Source organism: Lontra canadensis, unplaced genomic scaffold (genome assembly GCF_010015895.1).
Source record: "Lontra canadensis isolate GAN:19392208 unplaced genomic scaffold, GSC_riverotter_1.0 scaffold20, whole genome shotgun sequence".
Taxonomy (NCBI): Eukaryota; Metazoa; Chordata; class Mammalia; order Carnivora; family Mustelidae; genus Lontra; species Lontra canadensis.
Genome location: NW_022631014.1, coordinates 14225660 through 14248285, shown reverse-complemented (window position 1 = coordinate 14248285; position 22626 = coordinate 14225660). Strand labels below are relative to the sequence as shown.

Here is a 22626-nt window from a genome sequence, read left to right as displayed (position 1 = left end):
GCTGCGGGTGGGGCGGCAGAAGGGTCCTCTGCACGCTGAGTCCAGTATAAGCCGGGAAGTAGCCCAACTATCCGCGGGGCAGCCCGCGCACGCGCATTCCTTACGCGCGGTCGACAAACTGCAGCGCACGCGCGGTGCGTCCTCACTCGTTCGGTCAGTCCCCGCAGAGCCCGCGGCTCCGCCCCCGCAGGCCCCGCCCCGCTCCCGTGTGCCGAATGCTCCATATCCGGGTTCCCGCCGCCGCCGCCACCGCCGCCGCCGCCGCTTCCCTCATTCAGCTTTGCCGGGAGTGGTGTGATTCCCGACCAAGATGGCGGCTGTGGGGCGAGTCGGGTCCTTCGGTTCTTCTCCGCCGGGATTAGCCTCGACTTACACTGGGGGCCCCTTGGCTAACGAGCTAACGTCGGGCAACGGCGGCGCCGCAGCGGGCGACGACGAGGACGGGCAGAACCTTTGGTAACGACCCCACCCTTCCCTGGGTCCCCGCTGACACTCCCGGCCCTGCGGACACCTCGGGATCCCGTGCCGAGGCCACTGCGTTCTCGGTAGCCCCCGCCCAAGCGCGCCGAGGCCGAGTCCGTCCCTCCCGCGGTGGGGCCCCGGTCCCGGGCCTCAGCGTGCGCCTTTGCTCCCCGCTAGGTCCTGCATCCTCAGCGAGGTCTCCACCCGCTCGCGCTCCAAGCTCCCCGCGGGGAAGAACGTACTGCTGCTGGGTAAGTGTCCTCTGCCTCGCTCCGCCCCGCCCGGCCCCCACCCCGGCCCGGGTCAGGGTCCGCCCGCCCGCTCGCTCGCTTTGTGCGGACAGGCGGGCCTGGCCCCGCCCCGCCGCCGGACCTGTCGCTGACAGCTGTGGGGAGAAGGCGAACGGGGACCCAGGCCCCGGTACCTGCGGGGACCCGCCCTCCCCAGAGCCCTTCCTCCCCTGGATGTGGAGGTGGCCCTGACAGTCTCGCATGGGAAGGACAAATGCGGTAGCCCATCTGACGGATTCTAGAGGCTTGGGAATTACCTAGAAAAAAAGGATGGTTTCTCTTTCATAACAAAAATTGCTAGCAGGAGGCTCTTTGCAAGAGCTCCAGTGCAAATGGCTTATCATTAATATTTAATAGCTGACTCTGTATAATTGACAGAGATGCTAGAAATTGAGACCTGGTAATCGTGATAAATGTTCTTAGTTGATTCAGCTTTTTTGGGTACAATGGATTCGTGTTGCCAATGCCTTTTTAACTGTCACTTACAATTCTGAAATTTGTAAAGGGCAGTAGAACACCTTACTAGTCCAGTCCCTTCAGCCAAATAATTTTAATAAGGAGAAATGGTCAAATGTCTCAATCCTGTTCTGTAGCTCCTCTGCTCTCTGGAAGTTATGTATTTTGTCTCTTTACTGATTCTTAGGGTGGGCGTATTGGACATTGAGGGAGAATAAATCACAGATTCACATTTTTGCAGGCTTAGCTCCTGAGTCATTTGCAGAAGACATTTCTTTCATATTCTTTAAGTGCCAGATATTGCCGTTTGCTTATAAAATGATGGTTAAATTTTAAAGCTTTGATATTGGTGTCTCAAGACTTTTTCTGTACATCTAAAAACAGGAAAGGAAACAAAGAAGTCAAATGCTACATGACAGGGTCTATTTTAATAAAAATGTTTAGATAGAGACAAATTACTTATTTTTCCTGAATTGCTGCCAATATAGAATGTATAGGATTCTTGATGTTCATTACTACATGGAGCTAGTTGAAAAATTAGTTTTTACCTCGTTTTTAATATGATTAAAACTACCTACTGCTTATTAACCTTTGTTCAGTCACAGCCCTATGATCTTAAACAAGTTCCTTGATATCTGTAAACCTTAGTTTCTTCATCTTCAAAGTGGATATTGTAGAAACAATGCCTCCCTCCTAGAGTTATGGGGAGGATTGATGAAATAATGCTTATGAAGTGATAACAGTACGGTGAGTTTTTGTGATGGATTTCTCTTAACTGAATTAGAAAATGTTTTATCAGAATTCTCTTTTTGAAAATTGAATTAGTGTCCACATAAGTGATATTTATAGGGCAGAAATGAATAAGGTCCAAATTTAAAAAAAAAAAATCCCAGAAAATAAGTTTACTAATTTAAACAAATTACTGTTAGTTGCTAAACTAAAATGGACTTAATGTGACCTTATTGAAGTGGATTTTTTTAATGACTCTAAGTTCGGTAAGACTTCTTTTCAAATACTACCATTATAAGGTTAAGATTCCTGAACTTTGTTTTCATTTTGTAAGTTCCTCCCAATTATTTCTGTGCATTAGATATTACTTAGAGGTTTCTTTTTATAGTGAAAACAAAGTGACAGTTTTATTCATTTTTGATGTCCCTGATGTGCTGAGGTTGTACCATGCTTTTTTGTTACTGTTTTTTAACCCTTTTTTTTAACCTGCTTGACACTGGATCCGTGTATGTGACTGAGTATACTTAGAGGCCCCAGACACTTCTATCCTTCCAAACTTAGAACAGACTAAATTTCCTTCTTCAGAGCTTGATAGTTTGTAAGGCTCCACCTAGTATAAAATTATACAAGCTTGAAATTAAAATTTTTTCTTTGAGTACTGTTGGGATATTCATCAAAGTCCTTTTCAGCTTTAGAAGAACAGATTTTTATAGTTACATAAATAGGATTAATTTTTAAAAACATCTCTAAAGATTGCTTAAAGACATTTTACCATCACATGTTACAGCAGCAATTAGTCTGTGCTGGTGAAGGGAAGAAATACATAGATAGGTATTGTGGTTTTCTTTGTTATGAGTTTGAGGGTACTAAGCAGGAGGATGCTTGGCCTTAATGTGTATTTCATGAGTTACGGTGATCTCTGGAGTCCTGTATTTAAAAAACAAAATCTGAGACTGCAATAAAGTTTTACATTTCCAGAAACAACCTAAAATAGGACAGTGATCAAGGCTTGCTTATGTTCCCCAACACAAATTGCAGTTTAACCTTAGCTTGCTACATGGCCTCCCCTCCCACTGCCTATGGGGGTGAGAAGAGGATGAGGACCAGTACTGTATACTATATGAGCCATTCTCAAAGCATTTTCATGTAAATCTTAGTGTATCTCCTCTGTTGTGCCCCTTCTTTCACCACCTCCAAATCTTAGAGGTAGATGTTAGCACCAATTTATGGATGAGATAATGAATTTTAAAGACCTGTTAAGTGAGTTTTCCAAGGTCACACAGCTATTAAGACCATGTATTCCTGACTCTGGCATGGCTTTCCAACTTTCCTTGCAACGGAGAGAGGGCCACACATTCTTCCTACTGTGTAACTTTTTTAAAAGGCTATCTTTGAGTAAAAGTACTAGTAATTATTTTAAACTAAAATCCAAATATTTGTTGGATTCTAGGATGCATCTTATTGAGGGACACCACTGTGGCCGTGGCACTCGTGTTTAAGCAGTCATTTAATCTACCTAGGCCTGACCTGTCGTGAAATGCAGAAACACTATGACATTAGTGCTTAACCATTTTCTCTCTTGAAAGATTTTGAGAATGGGCTTCAGTCAAGTTTGTTTTTAATATTAAAGGCAAAACTTCTCATGCACGTATTTTAAGTAGGATTTAACTTACCAATTTCTCTTTGAAGAACTATTTTTTTCCTCTTTACCCTTTTTATTTAATCAACTTTTACCTCAATGATTGTAATTATATTTTAATTGCTGCTTTTTAAAGGGCACTTTCTCCATATCTTAGTTACTTTTCCTCTGTTTTGTTAAGGAAACTTCCTAAGGAAAATAACAGTACCTAACATTTATAGAGCACTTACATGTACTAGCCATGTAAGGATTATGTACAGCATTTGATTATCCCCTTAAAGATCAGGAAACAAACACAGAGCTGTTAAGTAAATTGCTATAGGGTTACACAGCCAGAAAGAGTGAAAATCAGGAGTCTAAACGGTGTAGCCTACCTCCAGAGACAGGATTCTTTTTTTTTAAGATTTTATTTATTTATTTGAGAGACAGAGAAAGCATGAGAGGGGAGAAGGTCAGAGGGAGAAGCAGACTCCCCGCTGAGCGGGGAGCCCGATGCAGGACTCGATCCCCAAACTCCAGGATCATGACCTGAGCAAAGGCAGTTGCTTAACCAAGTGGGCCACCCAGGTACCCCAAAGCCAGTATTCTTTTTTTTTTTTTAATATTTTATTTATTTATTTGACAGAGATCACAAGTAGGCAGAGAGGCAGGCAGAGAGAGAGAAAGGGAAGGAGGCTCCCTGCTGAGCGGAGAACCCGATGTGGGACTCATCCAAGGGCCCTGGGATCATGACCTGAACCGAAGGCAGAGAAAGCCAGTATTCTTAACCTATACACTGGACAGTCTCCCTAAAGGAAACGAGAGGTCTCTTTGTAGGAGAAGTAAGATGTTTGCAGTTTATATTAAGGAATTTTGTCTGATTCTCCTGATGTATCTATTTCATTGCAAAAAGTCCCATTGAGTTAGATTAAATTAATTCATTGTTAGTACTAAGATTCATATATAATCTTAGCTTCCAGCACAGGACCTGGCTTATAAATAGAAGATCAGTATAACTTTCTGATTTGGGGCCAACATAAATTAATGAAAACTAGTTGGCCCTTTGGTAAATCATGTAAGCCTCATCTTTCTCATCTGTAAATTAAGATATTTGGATTTAGTGATCTCTGAAGGCTTGTCTGATCCCACATTCTTTAATTCAAGTTCTAAAGTTTGTGGGTTATTAAATATTTTTAAAGAACTGTTTTGAGGACATATTGCAGTTAGACTGAAATTAAGAAAGTATTTCCTTACAGATGTGGGCTGTTTGATTGTACCCAGGGAGGAAATCTAGAGCCTTCTATTTTTCCCAGAAGGCACTAGTCCAGGATTGTGTACAGCCAGCAAAGCCCCACAAAATGCTGAGCATCTTCAGGCAGTGTGTTTGAAACAGTCTTTACTCAGGAGTAAAACTAGCTTCTATTATGCTTGAATTATTGGTAGGAAACCTAAAGATACATAGTGAAACTCAAGATCTGTTCACAGAAGTAACTTCATGTGAGGAGCGACTGAAAATAATGAGACTGTCCACTCTGAAACCGTTCACTTGTGAGGAGCTGGGATTAAAGATCATCAAGGTTCCATGACTTCTGGAAGATACAGATTTTGATCAGTTGAAGTATGTTAATGCTGTTTTCTGAAGTAATTGGTTATGGGATATGATACAAGGAAGAGAATACTACCACATATTGGATATGGAAAAGGATGATATTGGATTGGTAGTTCTCAAAGAACTAGCAAAATTATTCACTGCATGTTAGGTGCTACCACTGTCAAAAATAAACCATGTATAGAGTGTTTTGAGACTCCAGTGACAGTGGTATTTTACAGTGGTCAGTCAGTGACCTATTACGTAAGTGGCCAGATAGTAAATAATTTAGGCTTTGTGAGCTATATGGTCTCTGTCTTAAATAACTCAACTCTGCCCTTGTAGCCCCCAAGCAGCCATAGACAATACATAGATGAATAGGTGTGGCAGTGTTTAACAAAACTTTATTTACAAAAACAGGCAGCAGACGGATTTGTGTGCTGGTTCGTGGACCCTTGCTTTAAGATATTATGGGCATCAGTTTTATCAATAAGCACAGATGCCAGTTAATAGAGTTTTCTGGGTAATGGAGTATGATGTTTGGTGCAGAATGAATGATGATGAGCTTTCATTTAAAGTATCATTGTTATTCCAACTAGAGGCATAGTCTGAACATAGGTTTAAGAGGTGTTAAGTGGAGTTCACATATTTCTTCCAGTGCTGAGAGAGAGCTCAAGCACGAGTGAATAAGGGCACAGCTTGAGGTAGGAAAAAGAAAGGACTCAGCAAGTGGGTGACCATGGACTAATTTGGGGGGCCTCATTTTACTTATAAAATCAGGGAGTAGCTGTTAGGAAGACCTCACAGATTATCTCTTTATTCATTTATTCATGAAACATTTATTAGAACGTGCTATGCATAAAACGCTTTGCTGGAAAGCATTTCCATCTGTGGAAAACAGAATTAAATAAGATTCCATCCCTGCCATCTAAACTCAAAGTAGTAACATCAGATATGTCAGTATGAAATGATTGCTAAATAGGTCACATGAAGTTTTGCGGAAAAGGTAGTATCTGAGTGAAATTTTGCTAAGGTAGATGGGAGAACACTGTGGGCTGCAGACTAAGGGAGCTTGTTGCAGTAGCTAAAAACCTAGTGGAAAGGCCAGGGCAGCTCAGGTGTGGTGGGATCCTGACCTACAGGTACCAGATCTGGGAGTCTGCCCTTCCTACCTTCCCCTGAAGCTGTGGGGTTGTGGGTGAATTATAACCTACTGATCTGTTAATAGAGATTCTTTCATACTTACTGGGATTAAAAGAACTAAAATAAATTATGTCTTAAAGCACTTTCCTCTCAGAATTGGAAGTCACTATTTTAAATTGTAAATTAATACATGTTTCTTATCAGAGAGAAAATACTAGAAGATAAGAAAATGAAAATAACACATGATCCCACCATCTAGATATAGCAGTGTTCATTTTTTTCTATGTGTTTATATTTATTTTTTATTTTTTAAATTTTTTTAAAAGGTCTGGGCTTTTTTTTTTTTTTTTAAGATTTTATTTATTTGTCAGAGAGAGAGAGAGCACAAGCTGGGGGAGCATCAAGAGGGGAGGAGAAGTGTCTGCCTTCAGCTGTGGTCATGATCCCTGCTCAGCTGGGAGCCTGCTTCTTTCCCTCCTCTCCACTTGTGCTCTTTCTTGCTATCTCTGTTCAGCAGCAAGGGGAGAAGAAAACTCCCTGCTGAGCGAGGAGCCTGAGGCAGGACTTGATCCCAGAACCCTGGGATCATGAGCTAGAGGCAGATGCTTAACAGACTGAGCCACCCAGGCATCCCTGTATTTGTTTTTTAAACAAATTGGCTTATACCTTATATATTATTTTGAAATCAGATTTTTTTTTAACTTCATCAGGGTTTTGTGTTTTTTTTTTTTAAAGACAGTAGATATGGGTTCCTTCCTTTTAGTGACTGAATAATATATATAGTTATGCCATAATTATAATTGATGGGTAGACAGATTATTATGGTTGTATCTAATTTTCACTTTTCCAATATTATCTTTGGGATAAGTTCCTGTAAGTTGAATGGCTAGCTCAAAAGTATGTATCTTTAGGGTCTTTTTATATATTACCAAACAGTCTTGGGAAAGTTGTGCCATTTGACATTCCTGCTGTCAGTATATGGGAGTACTTGTTTACCTAGCACCATTACTAACTCTAAGGATTATTCGCTTTAATCTTTACCTATTTGGTAGATAGGTTAAAAATTGTCATCCTATAATTTAATGACTTTTGGACTATAGAATATATATATTTGATGATTAAAAACTATTTAGTGTGACTTACAGGAGCCTAGGAACTGTTAATAACCATTGAGATGAGCATTTATTGGCTTGATAGATCTTTATTGAATTAAACTCAGTGGTTTTCAGTTCATGTCTAGTTAGTCTGAGCGAGTGAGGGCAATGATAAAGGATGAATTCTGTTTTTTAATGTGGATTACTGAATGATGATATTCAAAGGTAGAGCTTTGGCCAGCAGATGGGATGGGAACATCCGTGTTAAATGCCTGTTGCTTGGATGTTCTGCTTTATTATATAGCATGTTCGCTCTTTTATAGAAGAGGGTTTTGAGCCCCAGGTTACACAACTGAGCTGGGATTCAAAATTGAGTTTGTCTGACTTTCTGCTATGCAGGTGCATAGCAGGTACCTGACATTAGAGGGATGTAGTCTGGAACAGCCATGTGTACATGTTTACTTAGAACCACTGGGTGCAGTTGCTGCAGCTGATTAACAGCCTCTCCCTGTTCTTGCCTGCTGAGGCAAGGGAGGAGACGCTCTTTCTGAGATGGGGAGCAGACCAAAAGCCCCCACCCTGCCTGGGTCATCCAGATAGCCTATGGGAGGCCACGTAGCAGGTATGAGCCCAAAAGTAGCTCCAGTGAAGACCCTTCATGGCTCTTATCACCACAACTTTCAGATAAAATAAGTTGCTTTCTTTCTTTTTTTTTTTTTTTATTTTTCGGTTTTATCCATTTATTTGACAGAGATCACAAGTAGGCAGAGAGGCAGGCAGAGAGAGAGGAGGAAGCAGGCTCCCCAACGAGCAGAGAGCCTGATGCGGGACTCGATTCCAGGACCCTGCGATCATGACCCGAGCTGAAGGCAGAGGCTTAACCCACTGAGCCACCCAGGCTTCCTAGGGTGATTTCTTTTACATCATGCCAGGCCAAATAAAAAATGTCAGCTTCACAATGTGGATCCCTCACTTGGATAAAGAAGGAACATGGAAGGCTAGAATTCTTTTTGTTCTAGCCATGATTATCATGATACTGTAGGTAGTAATGAATCCACTATAGCTATGGAGATGTGAATCAAAGCTCTCCATAGATAGCAGGTATCAGGCACACAAACCTGTGCACAGCAAGAAGAGCACAGTGTCTCAGCCTTCCACCACCACAGGAAAGGAACCTGGGAGAAAAGGGAGGCAGAATACCGCTTAATTTTACCTTTTGTCCCCCTTATTTATCGCCATTGAAGACTAGAAGCTGCTCCAAGTACAATGGCAATGTTTACAGTGTTTAGTAGTATTGCTGGATTCTAATCCTGACCCTTCTTTAGCAAATTGCTTAATCTTTCAGATTATGGTATTTACCTTTTAGGATTATCATATGGATTATAGGAGATAATGTTTGTAAAACATTTCTAACAGTGGCATACACTGAAGTGTTCAAGATAGCTATTATTAATGTATTATGGGTACTTAAGTGTTTTTCTTTGCTCATTTTCATGTGATTCTTGGTTTTTGGTTGGTGTTTTCTTTGTTGTTGTTGTTTTGTGTTTTTTTTTTAGATTTTATTTGAGAGGGTGAGAGAGAGCAACAGAGATAGGGAGAAAGAGCACAAGTGGGGAGGAGAGGCAGAAAAAGGCTCCCAGCTGAGCAGGGACCCTGATTCAGGGCTGGATCCCAGGACCCTGGGATCATGTCCTCAGCTGAAGGCAGACGGCTTAAGTGACTGAGCCACCTTGATGCCTGTAATTCTTGTTTTTGTATTATCTTTTTAAAACACAGTTGGTGTCTTATAAAAGAAATTTGTTTTTGTTGTATCACTGACCAAGAAATAATGAATTGGTAATAGTTATAGAACTTTAAGTCCATCACCATAAATTTTGTCTGCTTTTACCCCCTCTACTGAGAAGATGGGGAGCAAATGGAAATACTCGACTTGTCGAGGTTTATACACTAATTGTGATATTGTTACAGTTAGAAATCACATCTTCTGAATCTTCCTATATCTAAATCTGTTAATTAAATTGTCATTGTAAAGTTTATGGACATGATCTCTGGTGTTGAATTAGAGATCTGTTGGGGTGATAAAACAGTATCACGAGCACACCTTTACCCCTATACTGTTTTGGTGGAGTTTACAGAGATTTTCTTTTGTAATCAATTCTGTTTTCAAATTTGTGCAAAAAAGAAGTAAGAATTGATGGTTATTGTTCCATGCTAAAACTGAAGTTATTTTGGGGTACCTGGTTGGCTCAGTTGGTAGAGCATGTGACTCTTGGTCTCAGGGTTGTAGGTTCGAGTCCCACATTAGATGCAGAGATTACTTAAAAATAAAATCTTTTCAAAAATTAAAATAAAACTGAAGTTCTTTTAAGTGCGTGGATTTTATACTTAGTTTACAGAGAGTGACTTATTTGAATAGCACCCAGACATAATTTGGGATACGGGCTTATTTGCTCTGGGGAATTTCACTGTAATCTTATCAGTAAGTCTTTCCTCCTTTGGTCCATCTACTAGGACAGTATTTGGCCTGTAGACTGTTTTTGTACGGCCAGCAAGCCAAGAATTGGTTTGTTTATATCTTTAAAGATTTGAGGGTTAAAAAAAAAAATCAAAGATGAATTTTTTTTTAAAGATTTTATTTGACAGAAAGAGACACAGTGTAAGAGGGAACACAAGCAGGGGGTGTGGGAGATGGAGACATGGGGCTGGATCCCAGAACCCTAGGATTATGACCTGACCTGAAGGCAGATGCTTAATGACTGAGCCACCCAGGTGCCCCCTTTGTGGCTTTAATAACTTAGAAGAATTTTAAGATCCCATTCTAAGTGATTCTAAGAAGTGTTTATGTGATTTTAGTGGTTTTTATCAATTATTGTTGTACTTAATGCCCCTTAGTGTCATAAAAGTCACCCAAATATTCCTATATTTCTTGGGGGGTTTTGTCTTTGCTCCTTTCATTTATGTATTTAGCATCAAATACTTTTCTTTTTTAAAATTTTACTTTTTGATACCCTTCACCCATCATTTGAATCCTCATTCAAAGATGAATATCTGATAGAGACCTTATGTGAACTGCAAAGCCTAAAATATTTACTCTTTAGTCCTTTACATAAAAAGTTTCCTGGCACTTGAATGAGGACATAAAACTAGCCCTATTAGAATATAATTTGATCTAATGAAATATTTCAGTTTGTTTTAAAAACATCTGTAAAATATGTCCTCTTTAAAAAAATCTAATTTAAAATGAAAATTTAGATAAAATATTTAGAGAATAACTTTAGCATCATCATTAAAGTGTTCTTTATAGGAGGACTCTCATCTTAGTCTTTTTAAACAGGAACTCTCAGTATTTGTGTAAGTGTATGTTTACAGATCATTAACTATTTGGCTGGCACACTTAAAGCTAGGATGTCTGTTTCACTGCCAGCTGAAGGCAGAGGAACTGAAGATAAAGCTTTCTTACAGTTTATACATGACAGGTAGATGAATTCTTTGAACATTTTAGGAAGTCACACAGGCCTCATTGCCCTGCTTGCCACTTTAAAGATAAATTAATTGCAGAGAATAAAGTATTTCTATAGTTATTTTTCTTTTATTTTACTGTTAAAACCATCAGGTTCTGTGTTTTCCAAAAATAACTTGGAATTTAGTGATTTTTATTTCTTGAATGGTTTGGTTATTAGAGACAGTTTTTCATTTATTTTTCTCCATACTCTCCATGGTTCTTTATGTTTTGTTGTGTTTTTTTTTAAGATTTTTATTTATTCTAAAGGAGAGCAAAAGCGAGAGAGAGCACAGAGGGAGAAGGAAAAGTAGGCTCCCCGCTGAGCAGGGAGCTCAGTGTGGGGCTCGAGCCTGGGACCCCCAAGATCATGACCTGAGCTGAAGGCAGATGCTTAACCAACTGAGCCACCCAGGCACCCCCTTTGTGGCTTTGATAACATAGGAGAATTTTAAGATCTCATTCTAAGTGATTCTAAGAAGTATTTATGTGATTTTAATAGTTTATATTATTGATGGTTGTACTTAATACCCCTAGTGTCATAAAAGTCACCCAAATATTTCCCTATTTCTGTTTTGGGTTTTTTGTTTTTGTTTTTGTTTTTGTTTTTGTTTTTGTCTTTGCACCTTTCATTTATGTATTTATTTGGCATTGGATACTTTCTTTCTTTCTTTTTTTTTTTTTTAACTCTTTGACATGCTTCACACATCCTCCCATCCCCCACAACCTCCAGTCTGTTCTCTATATCTATAAGCTAGAGGTTTTTTGTTTTTTTAGATTCCCCACATAAGAGAGATCATTTGTCTTTGACTTATTTCACTTAGCATAGCGCCCTCAAAGTCCATCTATGTTGTCACAAATGGCAAGATTTCATTCTTTCTTATGGCTGAATAATGTGTATCTCACATCATCTTTATCCATTCATAATTGGACACTTAGGATGTTTTCTTATCTGGGCTATTAGAAATAATGCTGCAATGAACATGAGGGTACATGTGTCTTTTTAAGTTAGTGTTTTCATTTTTTTTAATAAGTACCCAAAAATGGAGTTGCGGTTTCATATGGTCAAAATATGATCAAAACTTTTAATTTTAGGGGAAACCTTATACTGTTTTCATCAATGGCGGCACCAATTTCCACTCCCCAACAGGGCACAGAGGTTCCCTTTTCTTCATAGCTTCTCTGACATTTGTTTTTTCTTGTCTTTTTGATACTAGCCATTCTAGCAAATGAGAGGTGATATTTCACTATGGTTTTGATTTGCATTTCCCTAATGATTAGTGATATTGAGCATCTTTTCATGTGCCTGTTGGCATCTTTATCTCCTGGGAGAAATGTCTGTTCATGTCTTCTGCCCATTTCTTAATCGTATTGTTCCATTTTTTGCTAGTTGAATTGTATGAATTCTTTATGTATTTTGCATTTTAACTCCTTATCCAGATATATGACTTGCAAATATTTTCTTCCATTCAGTAGGCTGCCTTTTTATTTTGTTGACGGTTTCCTTTGTGGTGCAGAAGCTTTTTAGTTTGATGTAGTCCCACTTGTTTGTTTTTGCTTTTGTTGCTTTTGCTTTTGCAGTCAGATTTTAAAAAATCATCGCCAAGACCTATGTCAGGCAGTTTACCACGTGTGTTTACTTCTAGGAGCTTTATGATTTCAGATCTGATGTTCAAGTCTTCAGTCCATTTTGACTTAATTTCTGTGTGTGGTGTAAGATAGTGGTCTAGTGTCATTTTGCATCTGGCTGTCTAATTTTCCCCAACATCATTTGTTGAGGAGACTGTCCCCCTTACCCATTGTATATTCTTGGCTCCTTTGTCATAAATTAATTGACCATATATGCTTGGGTTTATTTTTGGGCTCTCTTTTCTGTTCCATTGATGTATGTGTCTGTTTTTATGCCAATACATACTGTTTTAATGACTGCAGCTTGTAATGGAATTTGAAATCAGGGTGCATGATGCCTCTAGCGTTGTTCTTCTTTCTCAAGATTGCTTTGATGAATCCAGGATCTTCTGTGGTTCCATACACATTTTACGATTGTTTGTTATATTTCTGTGAAAAATGCCACTGGAATTTTGGTAGGGATTGCATTGAATCTGTAGATACTTTGGGTTTGAAGCCACATAAGCCCCATTGCCCTGCTTGCCACTTTAAAAGTATATTAGTTGCTTAGAATTAAGTATGTATATAGCTATTTTTCATTTGTTTTATTTTAGTTTTCAAGCTATTAGGTTCTGTTTTGTTTTCCAAAAATAACTTGGAATTTAGTGACTTCTGTTTCTTGAATGGTTTGGCCAGTAAAGATGGTTTTTAAATGTCTATCAATGCCAAGTATAGGTATCCTCCATTTTAATATTTTCCAGCCCTTCTAACTGCATAATCGAATAAAGAGAAGGGGTTCATGATGGACTTTCTAATATTGTCAAACATAGCTCATCTTGGCTGTGGCAAGGCAGCTGAGTACTGACAACTCAGTCCAAGCTTTTCCAAGTCCTCATTAGACATCAGATCTGCCAATGCCTTCATTATGAACTTCCCAGCCTCCAGAACTGTGAAAAATAAATTCTGTTGTTTAAAAGCAATCTAGCCTATGGTGTTTTGTTATAACAGCCCCAAAAGATTGACGACGTGGTTTTTGTTTTTGCTGAGCAAGCAGAGACAGTGTCTGTTAAGAATAGGATAATTTCTTATCTGTAAGTAACTTAAAAGCTAGGACTTTATATCCTGCTTACTGTTAAGAGAACTTGCCCAAAGAATATTTGTTGAATGAAGCAGGACAGACTTGGCAGACTTAACATTGTGCCGAAGGCAACTGGTAAATGAGCTGACACATGACACTGAAGTGTCTTCAGTGTGCAGTGTGTTGTTGGGATTGTGAGGGACAGTGCTTAACCAGACTTACAGAGGAAAAGAAAGCTTCCTAGAGCTTTCCTAGAGCAAACTAAACTGAGACCAGGATAAGCTGCAGTTATCCCACGTGTGAGGGGAAGGGAAGAATATCCCAGAAATGACAGCATGTGCGAAGACTCAGAGTTGGGAGAGAGCACCCCCACTAGTGCTCTGCAAGAAGTTGTGCATGGCTGGAGCCTAGCATGTGGTTTGTGGGGTATGGTGGGAGAGGGGCAGAAAAATGAGGTGGCTTTTGGAAGGAACGTTGAGCTTTATAGTTTGTGCAGCAAGAAGACCCTGATGGTTTCTCCTGACATCTTATGAAACTGCCAAACATGTTAAAGCAATTTTACAGTGAATATTCATATACTCAAACGTAGATTCTACCATTAAACTTAACTGTATTTGCTTTGTCACATAAGAGGCTCACTGTTCCACCCCTTTTTTTATGCATTACAAAGTAAGTTGCTGATGCTAGTTTACTTCACTGGAAATACTTCAGCTTTGTATTTCATTAACTAGCATACCCTGAAGGGTCTTAAGAGGGAAAAGTGGCGTAAGGAGATTATTTCAGGAAGATCACTTAGCTGCAGCATGAGCAATGTGTTGGTGTGTGGTGCGAATTTAGTGGATGTTCACTTTTGAGGAGTATGCTTGTATAGTGAGAGGAGAACCAAGCAGAGGCCATGGGTTAAGTGCCTAAAGACATAAAAAGAGAAAAAAATTGTTTAGCAAATAATGTGATTAGAAGATGTATATAACAGTAGAACGATTACATCTACAATTACATCTTTGTAATACCAATAGCATTTTTCACAGAACTAGAATAAACATCCTAAAATTTGTATGGAACCACAAAAGACCCTAAAGAGCCAAAGCAATCTTGAAAAAGAAAAAACTGGAGGTGTCACAATTCCAGACTTAAGTTATATTACAAAGCTGACATCAAGACAGCTGGTTTGTTTCTAAAATGGCACTGGAACAAAAATAGACATATAGATCAACGGAACACAATGGGATACCCAGAAATTAACCTTCAACTGTATAGTCACTTAATCTGATGAAGCAGGAAAGAATATGCAGTGGGAAAGAAGACAGTCTCTCTAACAAATGGTGTTGGGAAAACTGGAAAGCGACATCCAAAAGAATGAAACCACCACTTTCTTACACCATACACAAAAATAAACTCAAAATGAATTAGAGACCTAAATGTGAGACCTGAAACCCTAAAAATCTGAGAAGAGAGCACAGGCAGTAATATCTCTGACATCAGCCATAGCAACATTTTTTCTAGATCTATTTCCTGATGCAAGGGAAGTAAAAGTAAATATAAACATTTGGGACTACCTCAAAATAAAAAGCTTCTGCACAGTGAAAGAAATAATCAACAAAACTAAAAGGCAACCTACTGAATGGGAGAAGATATTTGCAAATGACATATCTGATAAAGGTTAGTATCCAGAATACATAAAGAATTGATACAATTCAACACCCCCCCAAATATAATAATCCTGTTGAAAAGTGGGCAGAAGACACCCCCCCAAAAAAAAGGCCGGAAGACATAAACAGACATTTCTCCAAAGAAGTCAGACAAATGGCCAAACAGACATATGACTGATCATCAGAGAAATGCAAATCAAAACTACAATGAGATATATCACCTCACACCTGTTAGAATGGCTAAAATCAACAACATAAGAAACAACAAGTGTTAGCAAGGATGTGGACAAAAAGGAACCCTCCTGTACTGTTGGTGGGAATGCAAACTGGTACAGCCACTGTGGAAAACAGTATGGAGGTTCCTCACAAAGTTAAAAATGGAACTACCTTACTGTCCAGTCATCACACTACTGGGTATTTACCCAAAGATACAAAAGCACTAATTCAGAGGAATACAGACACCCCTACATTTATTGCCCCACAATTTCCAATAGCCAAACTATGGAAGGAGCCCATCAATAGATAAAAGGATAAAGAAGATATACATACACACAAACACACACAATGGAGTATTATTCAGCTGTAAAAGAATGAAATCTCGTCATTTGCAACAGGATGGATGGAGCTAGAGTACAATGCTAAGCAAAATAAGTCAGTTAGAGAATGACAAATACCATATGATTTCATTCCTATGTGGAATTTTAGAAACCAAACAAGCAAAGGGAAAAAACAGACAAACCAAGAAGCAGATTCTTAACTATAGAGAACAAAGAGGTGATTACCAGAGGGGAGGTGGAGAGAATGGGTGAAATAGATGAAGGGGATTCAGAGTACACATTTAGGGCGCCTGTGTGGCTCAGCGGGTTAAGCCTCTGCCTTCAGCTCAGGTCATGATCCCAGGGTCCTGGGATCGAACCCCGCATTGGGCTCTCTGCTCAGCGGGAAGTCTGCTTCCTCTTCTCTCTCTCTGCCTGCCTCTCTGCCTACTTGTGATCTCTGTCTGTCAATAAATAAATAAAATTTTAAAAAAAGAGTACACATTTATTGTGATGAGCACTGAGTAATGTAAAAATTGTTGAATCATTCTATTGTACACCTGAAACTAATATAGCACTGTATGTTAACTATATTGAAATTAAAATAAAGAACTTAATAGAAAATACTAATAGCAAAAAATTATGTGATTTAAACTTGGCACTAGTTATAGGGCACCTGGGTGGCTCAGTAGGTTAAGCATCTGTCTTCAGCTCAGGTCATGATCCTGGAGTCCTGGGATCAGGGTCCTGGGATCGAGCCCTCCACTGGGCTCCCTCAGGGAGGAGGCAGCTTCTCCCTCTGCCCCTAGCCCCTGCTGGAGTGCTCACCCACACGCATTCTCCCTCTCTCTCAAATAAATAACAGTCTTTTTTAAAAAAATAAATTTGGTGCAAGTTTAAAAACTTTAAAACTAGGCTAGCTATTCATGTTTTGGTAAGGATTTTTTTTTAATATTAAAAATCTCTTTAAGTACTACATATTATTATCTCATGAACTTTAGTTATTAGCAATATCTTATTAATAGTACTTATAGTAAAGTTGAGTTTCTTAGATGTAAGGACTTATTCCTGGAGAATATTCATGAGTTCTCGGAAAATTTAAAAATTGTTTTCATTTTCATGTTAAACTTTAAAAAATTGTAAATGTCTTAGATCTTCTGAATGAGCATCTTTAGGTCTAAATGCTGCCACAAGATTGCAGTACTCCCTTCTGCATAGGCGCTTATAGTCCTATAGGTGACAAGCTGAGACCAAGTAAGGCAGACAGAACAGAGAGAGGACACACGGATTTGTCAGACTCCAAAGGAAGTATCCCAGAGCAGTCAGTACTCTATTCAGTCGTATTGGCCAGAGTTGTTCTTTTTATGAACCATTTTCTAATGTTTCATAGCAGTATCTGCTTAAATACCTGTTTAAGTACCTTAAACAGGCAATAAAGAACTCGTCATTAAATAAGTACTTCTTTTTCAGTGCTATTTTTGAAGTGTACTATTAAAATAGATCAACAAAATAACAGTTTGGATTGAAAATAGTAATATCTATGATAATGACAATGATTATTCCCATGATGATCCATCATGCTTTAAATAGAAATAATAAAGTTAACTAGTGAAAAATATTTAAATGTTTCTACTATTAAACCCAGCACTGGCATTTAATTTCAGCAAAATATCATTTGTTATATTAATTGCTGATTTGAATTTTATCAATCCTATAATTTTTATGGCATTTAATTTATAATGTTTTCAGGTAGTTGTTCAAGAACTATAAACAAAAAGAATTTAAATCATTTCTATCTAGTCATCTCAGTTTGCAGAAACACTGGACATAATAAAATAATTTAAATCACCATGTGAGGCGATCTATAAAAACTTTTCTTTTAAAAAGTCTGAATAGGCAAAGCAGAGGATTTTTAGGGCAGTGAAACTATTTTGTATGATACTGTAATGGCAGCTACATGTCATTATACATCTGTTAAAACCCATATAATGTACAACACCAAGAATGAACCCTCATGTAAACAGTGGACTTCAGGTGATAATGACACATTAGTGTCAGTTCACTGATTGTAATAAATGTACTACTGTGTCAAGAGTGGGGGACGTTGTATAGATGTGGGGACAGGATATTAAAAAATTCAGAGAATTTCTCACTCAATTTTGCTGTGAACATAAAATTCTTCTTAAAAAAACAGTTTATTGGGGGCACTTGGAGACTCAGTTGTTTGAGTGTCTGACTCTTGTTTTCTGCTTAGATCATGATCTCAGTGTTGTGAGATCAAGTCCCGCATTGGGCTCTGTGCTAAGCAGATTCCCTCTTTCTTCCTCTCTCTCTGCCTTCTTCCCCACCACTTGCACATGTATGCTCTCTCTTTAAAAAAAAAAAAAAAGAAAAAAAAATTAAAAACCCCAGAGTTTATTAATTTAAAAAATCCAAGTCTATTCTATAAACTAGAAAGTAAAAAATCAAAGTGTCGCTTATGACAGACTACTTTCCTGAAAAGAATTCTCTAGGTTAAATTGACACCAGCTGAAAAATGATTATCCCGCAGAAACAGTGTTACATATTATAGGCAAAAACTTAGTGCCCAGACTTGTAATAGAGGCTATTAAATCAACGATAAAATATCTGATTTTCTAAAGTACCTATGCATCCATAAAAATAGGTGGTAAGAGATAAAACTTAATTTTATTTAACCCAGGTTTTATCTTTTCTCTTTAATTCCTACTTTAGATGTTAGAAAATAAAAAGATACCTTAAAAAAGGGTCAAAATCAGATGGATTTATTTCAATTTCTTTTTAATATTTCAAATGACTTAAATATAAAGGTTTCTGAATTTAAAAATGTATACTTATAGATATGCATAAGCAAAAGACCCCAAACCATAATAATATCACCTAGAAATAGTCACTGATTTGATTATCTCTAGTGGTGATACTATGGAGTGGTTCTTCAGTGTAGAGCATCATAGGAGAAGGGAAGGAAAATTGAATGGGGGAGTAATCAGAAAGGGAGACAAACCATGAGAGACTCTTAACTCTAGGAAACAAACTGAGGGTTGCTGGAGGGAAGGTGAGTGAGAAGATGGGATGACAGGGTGGTGGTGGGCGTTAAGGAGGGCATGTGATGTGATAAGCACTGGGTGTTGTAGGCAACTGATGAATTGTTGAAGTCTACACCTGAAACTAATGATGTCATATATGTTGGCTAATTGAATTTCAAAGAAAAAAATTATCGAATGGTTCTTTAACAAGTTTGTATCTTCCTTTTAGTTTATCTAATTCTAATTGTAAAGGGTTAAATTCATAGGCTCCAAATTTTTTTTTGGATTTTGAGCCCAAATTCGTGACATCAAAAATAATAGTCAATCCTAACTACGTATGCTATATTTCAAGTTCTTGTAGCCATCAGTAGAGTATGGCTGTTTCCTTTTTCTAAGAGCTGAAATTGAAGAGTTCTCCCCTACTTAGGAGACCAGAATTTATTCCTCTAAGTAAATGTCCATCATTCATTTCACTGGACTGATGGTTCTTGAGGGGCTTATTTTTTTTTCTTTAAAGATTATTTATTTATTTATTTGACAGACAGAGATCACAAGTACGCAGAGAAGCAGGCAGAGAGAGAGGAGGAAGCCGGCTCCCCGCTGAGCAGAGCGCCCAATGGGGGCTTGATCCCAAGACCCTGGGATCATGACCTGAGCCGAAAGCAGAGGCTTTAACCCACTGAGCCACTCAGGCGCCCCTCTGAGGGGCTTATTAAACACACATTGCTGGGTCTTCCCTCCTGTACTTTTAGGGTGGAGTCCAAGAATCTGCATTTTTAACAAGTAGACAGTGTTGCTGCTGCTGCTAGTGCAGGTACCACAATTTAAGAACCATTGCATTCGACATTTACTACACTAAATACTAGAAGTACAAAGATCTTTATATCAAAGTCATTGTCCTCTAAGAGGCTCATAAACTGGAGAGGGAAAACAAGCAGGAGATAATTTCAAGATACTGTCATTAGGACTACACTGGAGATATGCAACAAACCAGGAAGCCAGCCCTAACGGAATATCCTGGTTTTGCCTGGAAGTCAGAAAGGGCTTTGTAGAGACGGTAGGTAATACTTTAGGCAAACCTCGTGGTGTTTAATGATCCATGGATAGTTAGTCATTCCACGCAATAAGGAAAGCATACACAGAGGCCTGGAGGCAAAGAAGTGTCCTTCTACAAAGGACAGATAATTTGAATGCATGAACTTTAGGACGTGAGGGGGAAAAGGAGTCAGAAAGTGAGAACAAGTACGGCATGCCAGCTCGTGAAGGGCATCTTATGCCAGGCCGGGAAGGTCAGACTATCCTGAAGGTGACCGGGAGCCCCTGGCCGTGTTTAGGTATTTTAGAAAGACTGCTGTGGCAGAAGTGTGGAAGACTGACTACAAGAGTAAGTTTAGGAGTAGGAAAACTTCTGTAACTAGATACTAATGGTGTCCTAGCAGAAATGAGGTAGGCCTGAACTAAGGTATTAGCTAGTGGTGGGGACAGCTGTACTCCAGACACACTTGGTTGGGAGCTGGCAGAGAGGTGAGGAAGACACAGAAGTTAGAGAAGGCTCTCCCTTGCCACTGCTTCCGTAACATTGCCCTCTCCTACTCTACCACTGACCTCTGAGGCGGCTGGTCCCAAGTCTTCCTTGCAGGCTGCTCTTCCATCCCTGCCCGAAGTTTGTGTTCCCCAGGGTTCCTTTCTCAGCCTTCTGCCCTTCTCACTCTGAATGTAATTCCAGGAGCAGCTCCACACACAACTTCAGTACCACCTATACTGGTGACCCACAGATTTCCTTTGAGCTTCAGCCTTTCCCGAGCTGCCTCCTCCTGCTCGTCACTACGTGCACGTTCCATGAATACCTCATGTTTCAATATACACAAAGACAGTATCGTTCTCTTGTTGCCTTTCCCCCAGATACTCGCTTATCTGATGATTCATGCAAGATTCCAACCTTAAAGACTTTCTGTATTGCGTGTTCCCTCTACCTAGAATATACTCTCTTTAGAGTCCTCTGTGTTGCCCAAACTTCTGTCTTCTTTCAAATACCACTTCCTTGGGTAGGCTGTTCCTAATCGCCTCATTTAAAATCACAACCTCCCTTGCATTCCTCTTCCTTCTCATATTATTTTTCTCCATTGAACTACTAACATAGTATGTATTTTACTTAGTCACCCCCTACCCTCAGAAGCTCCAGCAGAACAGGCTTTTTGTATTTTGCTTACTGCCGTATCCCCAGTACCTGGCAAGTACCTGTGACTGTGGTACCTGTTAACTCTGCACTTTCATAGTGAAATGTACATTCTTACGCCTCTTACAGGGCAGCCACTGAGTCATCTGGTCTCAGACAACAAAAATGCTGCCAGAATATTAATGAGTTCCACAAATCCCTGAATGAAGGATATAAATTTTGTTCCCTTATCCACTTTGGGAGTATTTTTAAACTTGACTGTGTATTAATGGGTTTGAAATACAAAAGCCTTAGAAGTTAGGGCAGCAGAAGGATACAACTTCAAGTCTGTCAGTGTGTTTCTATATAACAAAAAGCAAAGGACTGTAACTACTCCTTTTGCCCACATTCTAGTCAGATGGAACTGTCGGCTTCCATTTCCATCTCTCTGGCGGGAGCAGCAGACATTTCCAGAGTGCCTGCTGCATTCATTGAAGCAGCAGTAATTCTGACATAACCGTGACTGTAATGGGGAATGGTGATTACCTCCTGTTTGGCAGATGTTGAATACTGGAGCTCAGAACTGCCGAAGATAAGTATCTTATTCAGAGTTTCATAGGTGGGAAATGACGGGGCCAGGATCTGAATTGATACAAATTTAAGTTCAAAGCACACTTTCCAATATGCAACAGTGCTGCTATTTTAGAGGCCGTTAAAATAATACTGTTTATTATTTTTACATTATGACTCATAAAAGAGAAAGGTATTTCTGCTTCCAGGGATCATTGCTATTTTCAGAAGAAAAGGAAAATAATTTAATGCATTCTTCTCTGTGGGTTGCCTCTGAGGAACAGGTGGTTATGTTCCTGTTCTCTTGATTCTGCCTCTAAGGATTGGGAATAAAGTTTGTTTTATTACACTGGTAATTTCTTCTCTCCTGAAATTTTAAACGATGGTAGTTGTGCCTCTTAATACTTAAGCACCTTCGAGATCCATTTTAAGATAAAGCTTAAAACATTACTTTTGAAAAAGAGTATACTGTCAAATAAATGTAATATGGTAAATATGGTAGTTTGAGGCTCCCCCCCCCACACACACACCCTGCGATTTCAAAATTTGTCACTTCGGTAACAAGGTGGAAGTGTTCACATTGAGAATAAAAAACATTTCATAGACACACAGGCTGTAGAGAAATCTAATGAAATCCTCTCTACTTAGAGATGAGAAAATTGAGACCAGTCTAGTCACAAAGACTGTGGGAGCATGGCAATATTCCAAGTCTCACAAGAGAGTCCCAAGTCAACCTTCTCAAGAGTCTGACTCTTGTTTGCACTCAGGAGAAAGTGGAAGGCAAAACCAGAAGAATATCTTATTCCCAAGAATATTCTGACATCTTACAGTGCTTGGCACAGAGAAGATTCTCAAGATGTCTGAAGAAGCACTTTGCTAACTGAAACACAATTTTTGGGAGCAAAACTTCTATCCACTACTCACTCTTCTCTGTACTTCAACATTTGGAAGTTACAGTTGGTTGAAAATTGAACATGCATATTTTACACATATTTTAAGCCCATTTCTTCTTTTCATAAGTCTTAAGCCTCCATTAAAATGACCAATTTCTACGGCTGTCACTTTCTTTACACCTAAATGAACTCTGATGTGATTTGTCTTGATGGC

General features: G+C 39.1%; 1 protein-coding gene across 1 annotated transcript in view; it reads left to right on the top strand.

Annotated features, from left to right (window-relative positions):
* Positions 1–219: 219 nt before the first annotated feature.
* Positions 220–22626, top strand: part of DYNC1LI1 (dynein cytoplasmic 1 light intermediate chain 1) — a 39931-nt gene continuing 17524 nt past the window's right edge. The window contains exons 1-2 of the mRNA XM_032861043.1: positions 220–456; positions 640–713. Coding sequence (XP_032716934.1) covers positions 311–456; positions 640–713 — 220 coding nt within the window. The 5' untranslated portion in view covers positions 220–310. The remainder of the gene's footprint in view (positions 457–639; positions 714–22626) is intronic.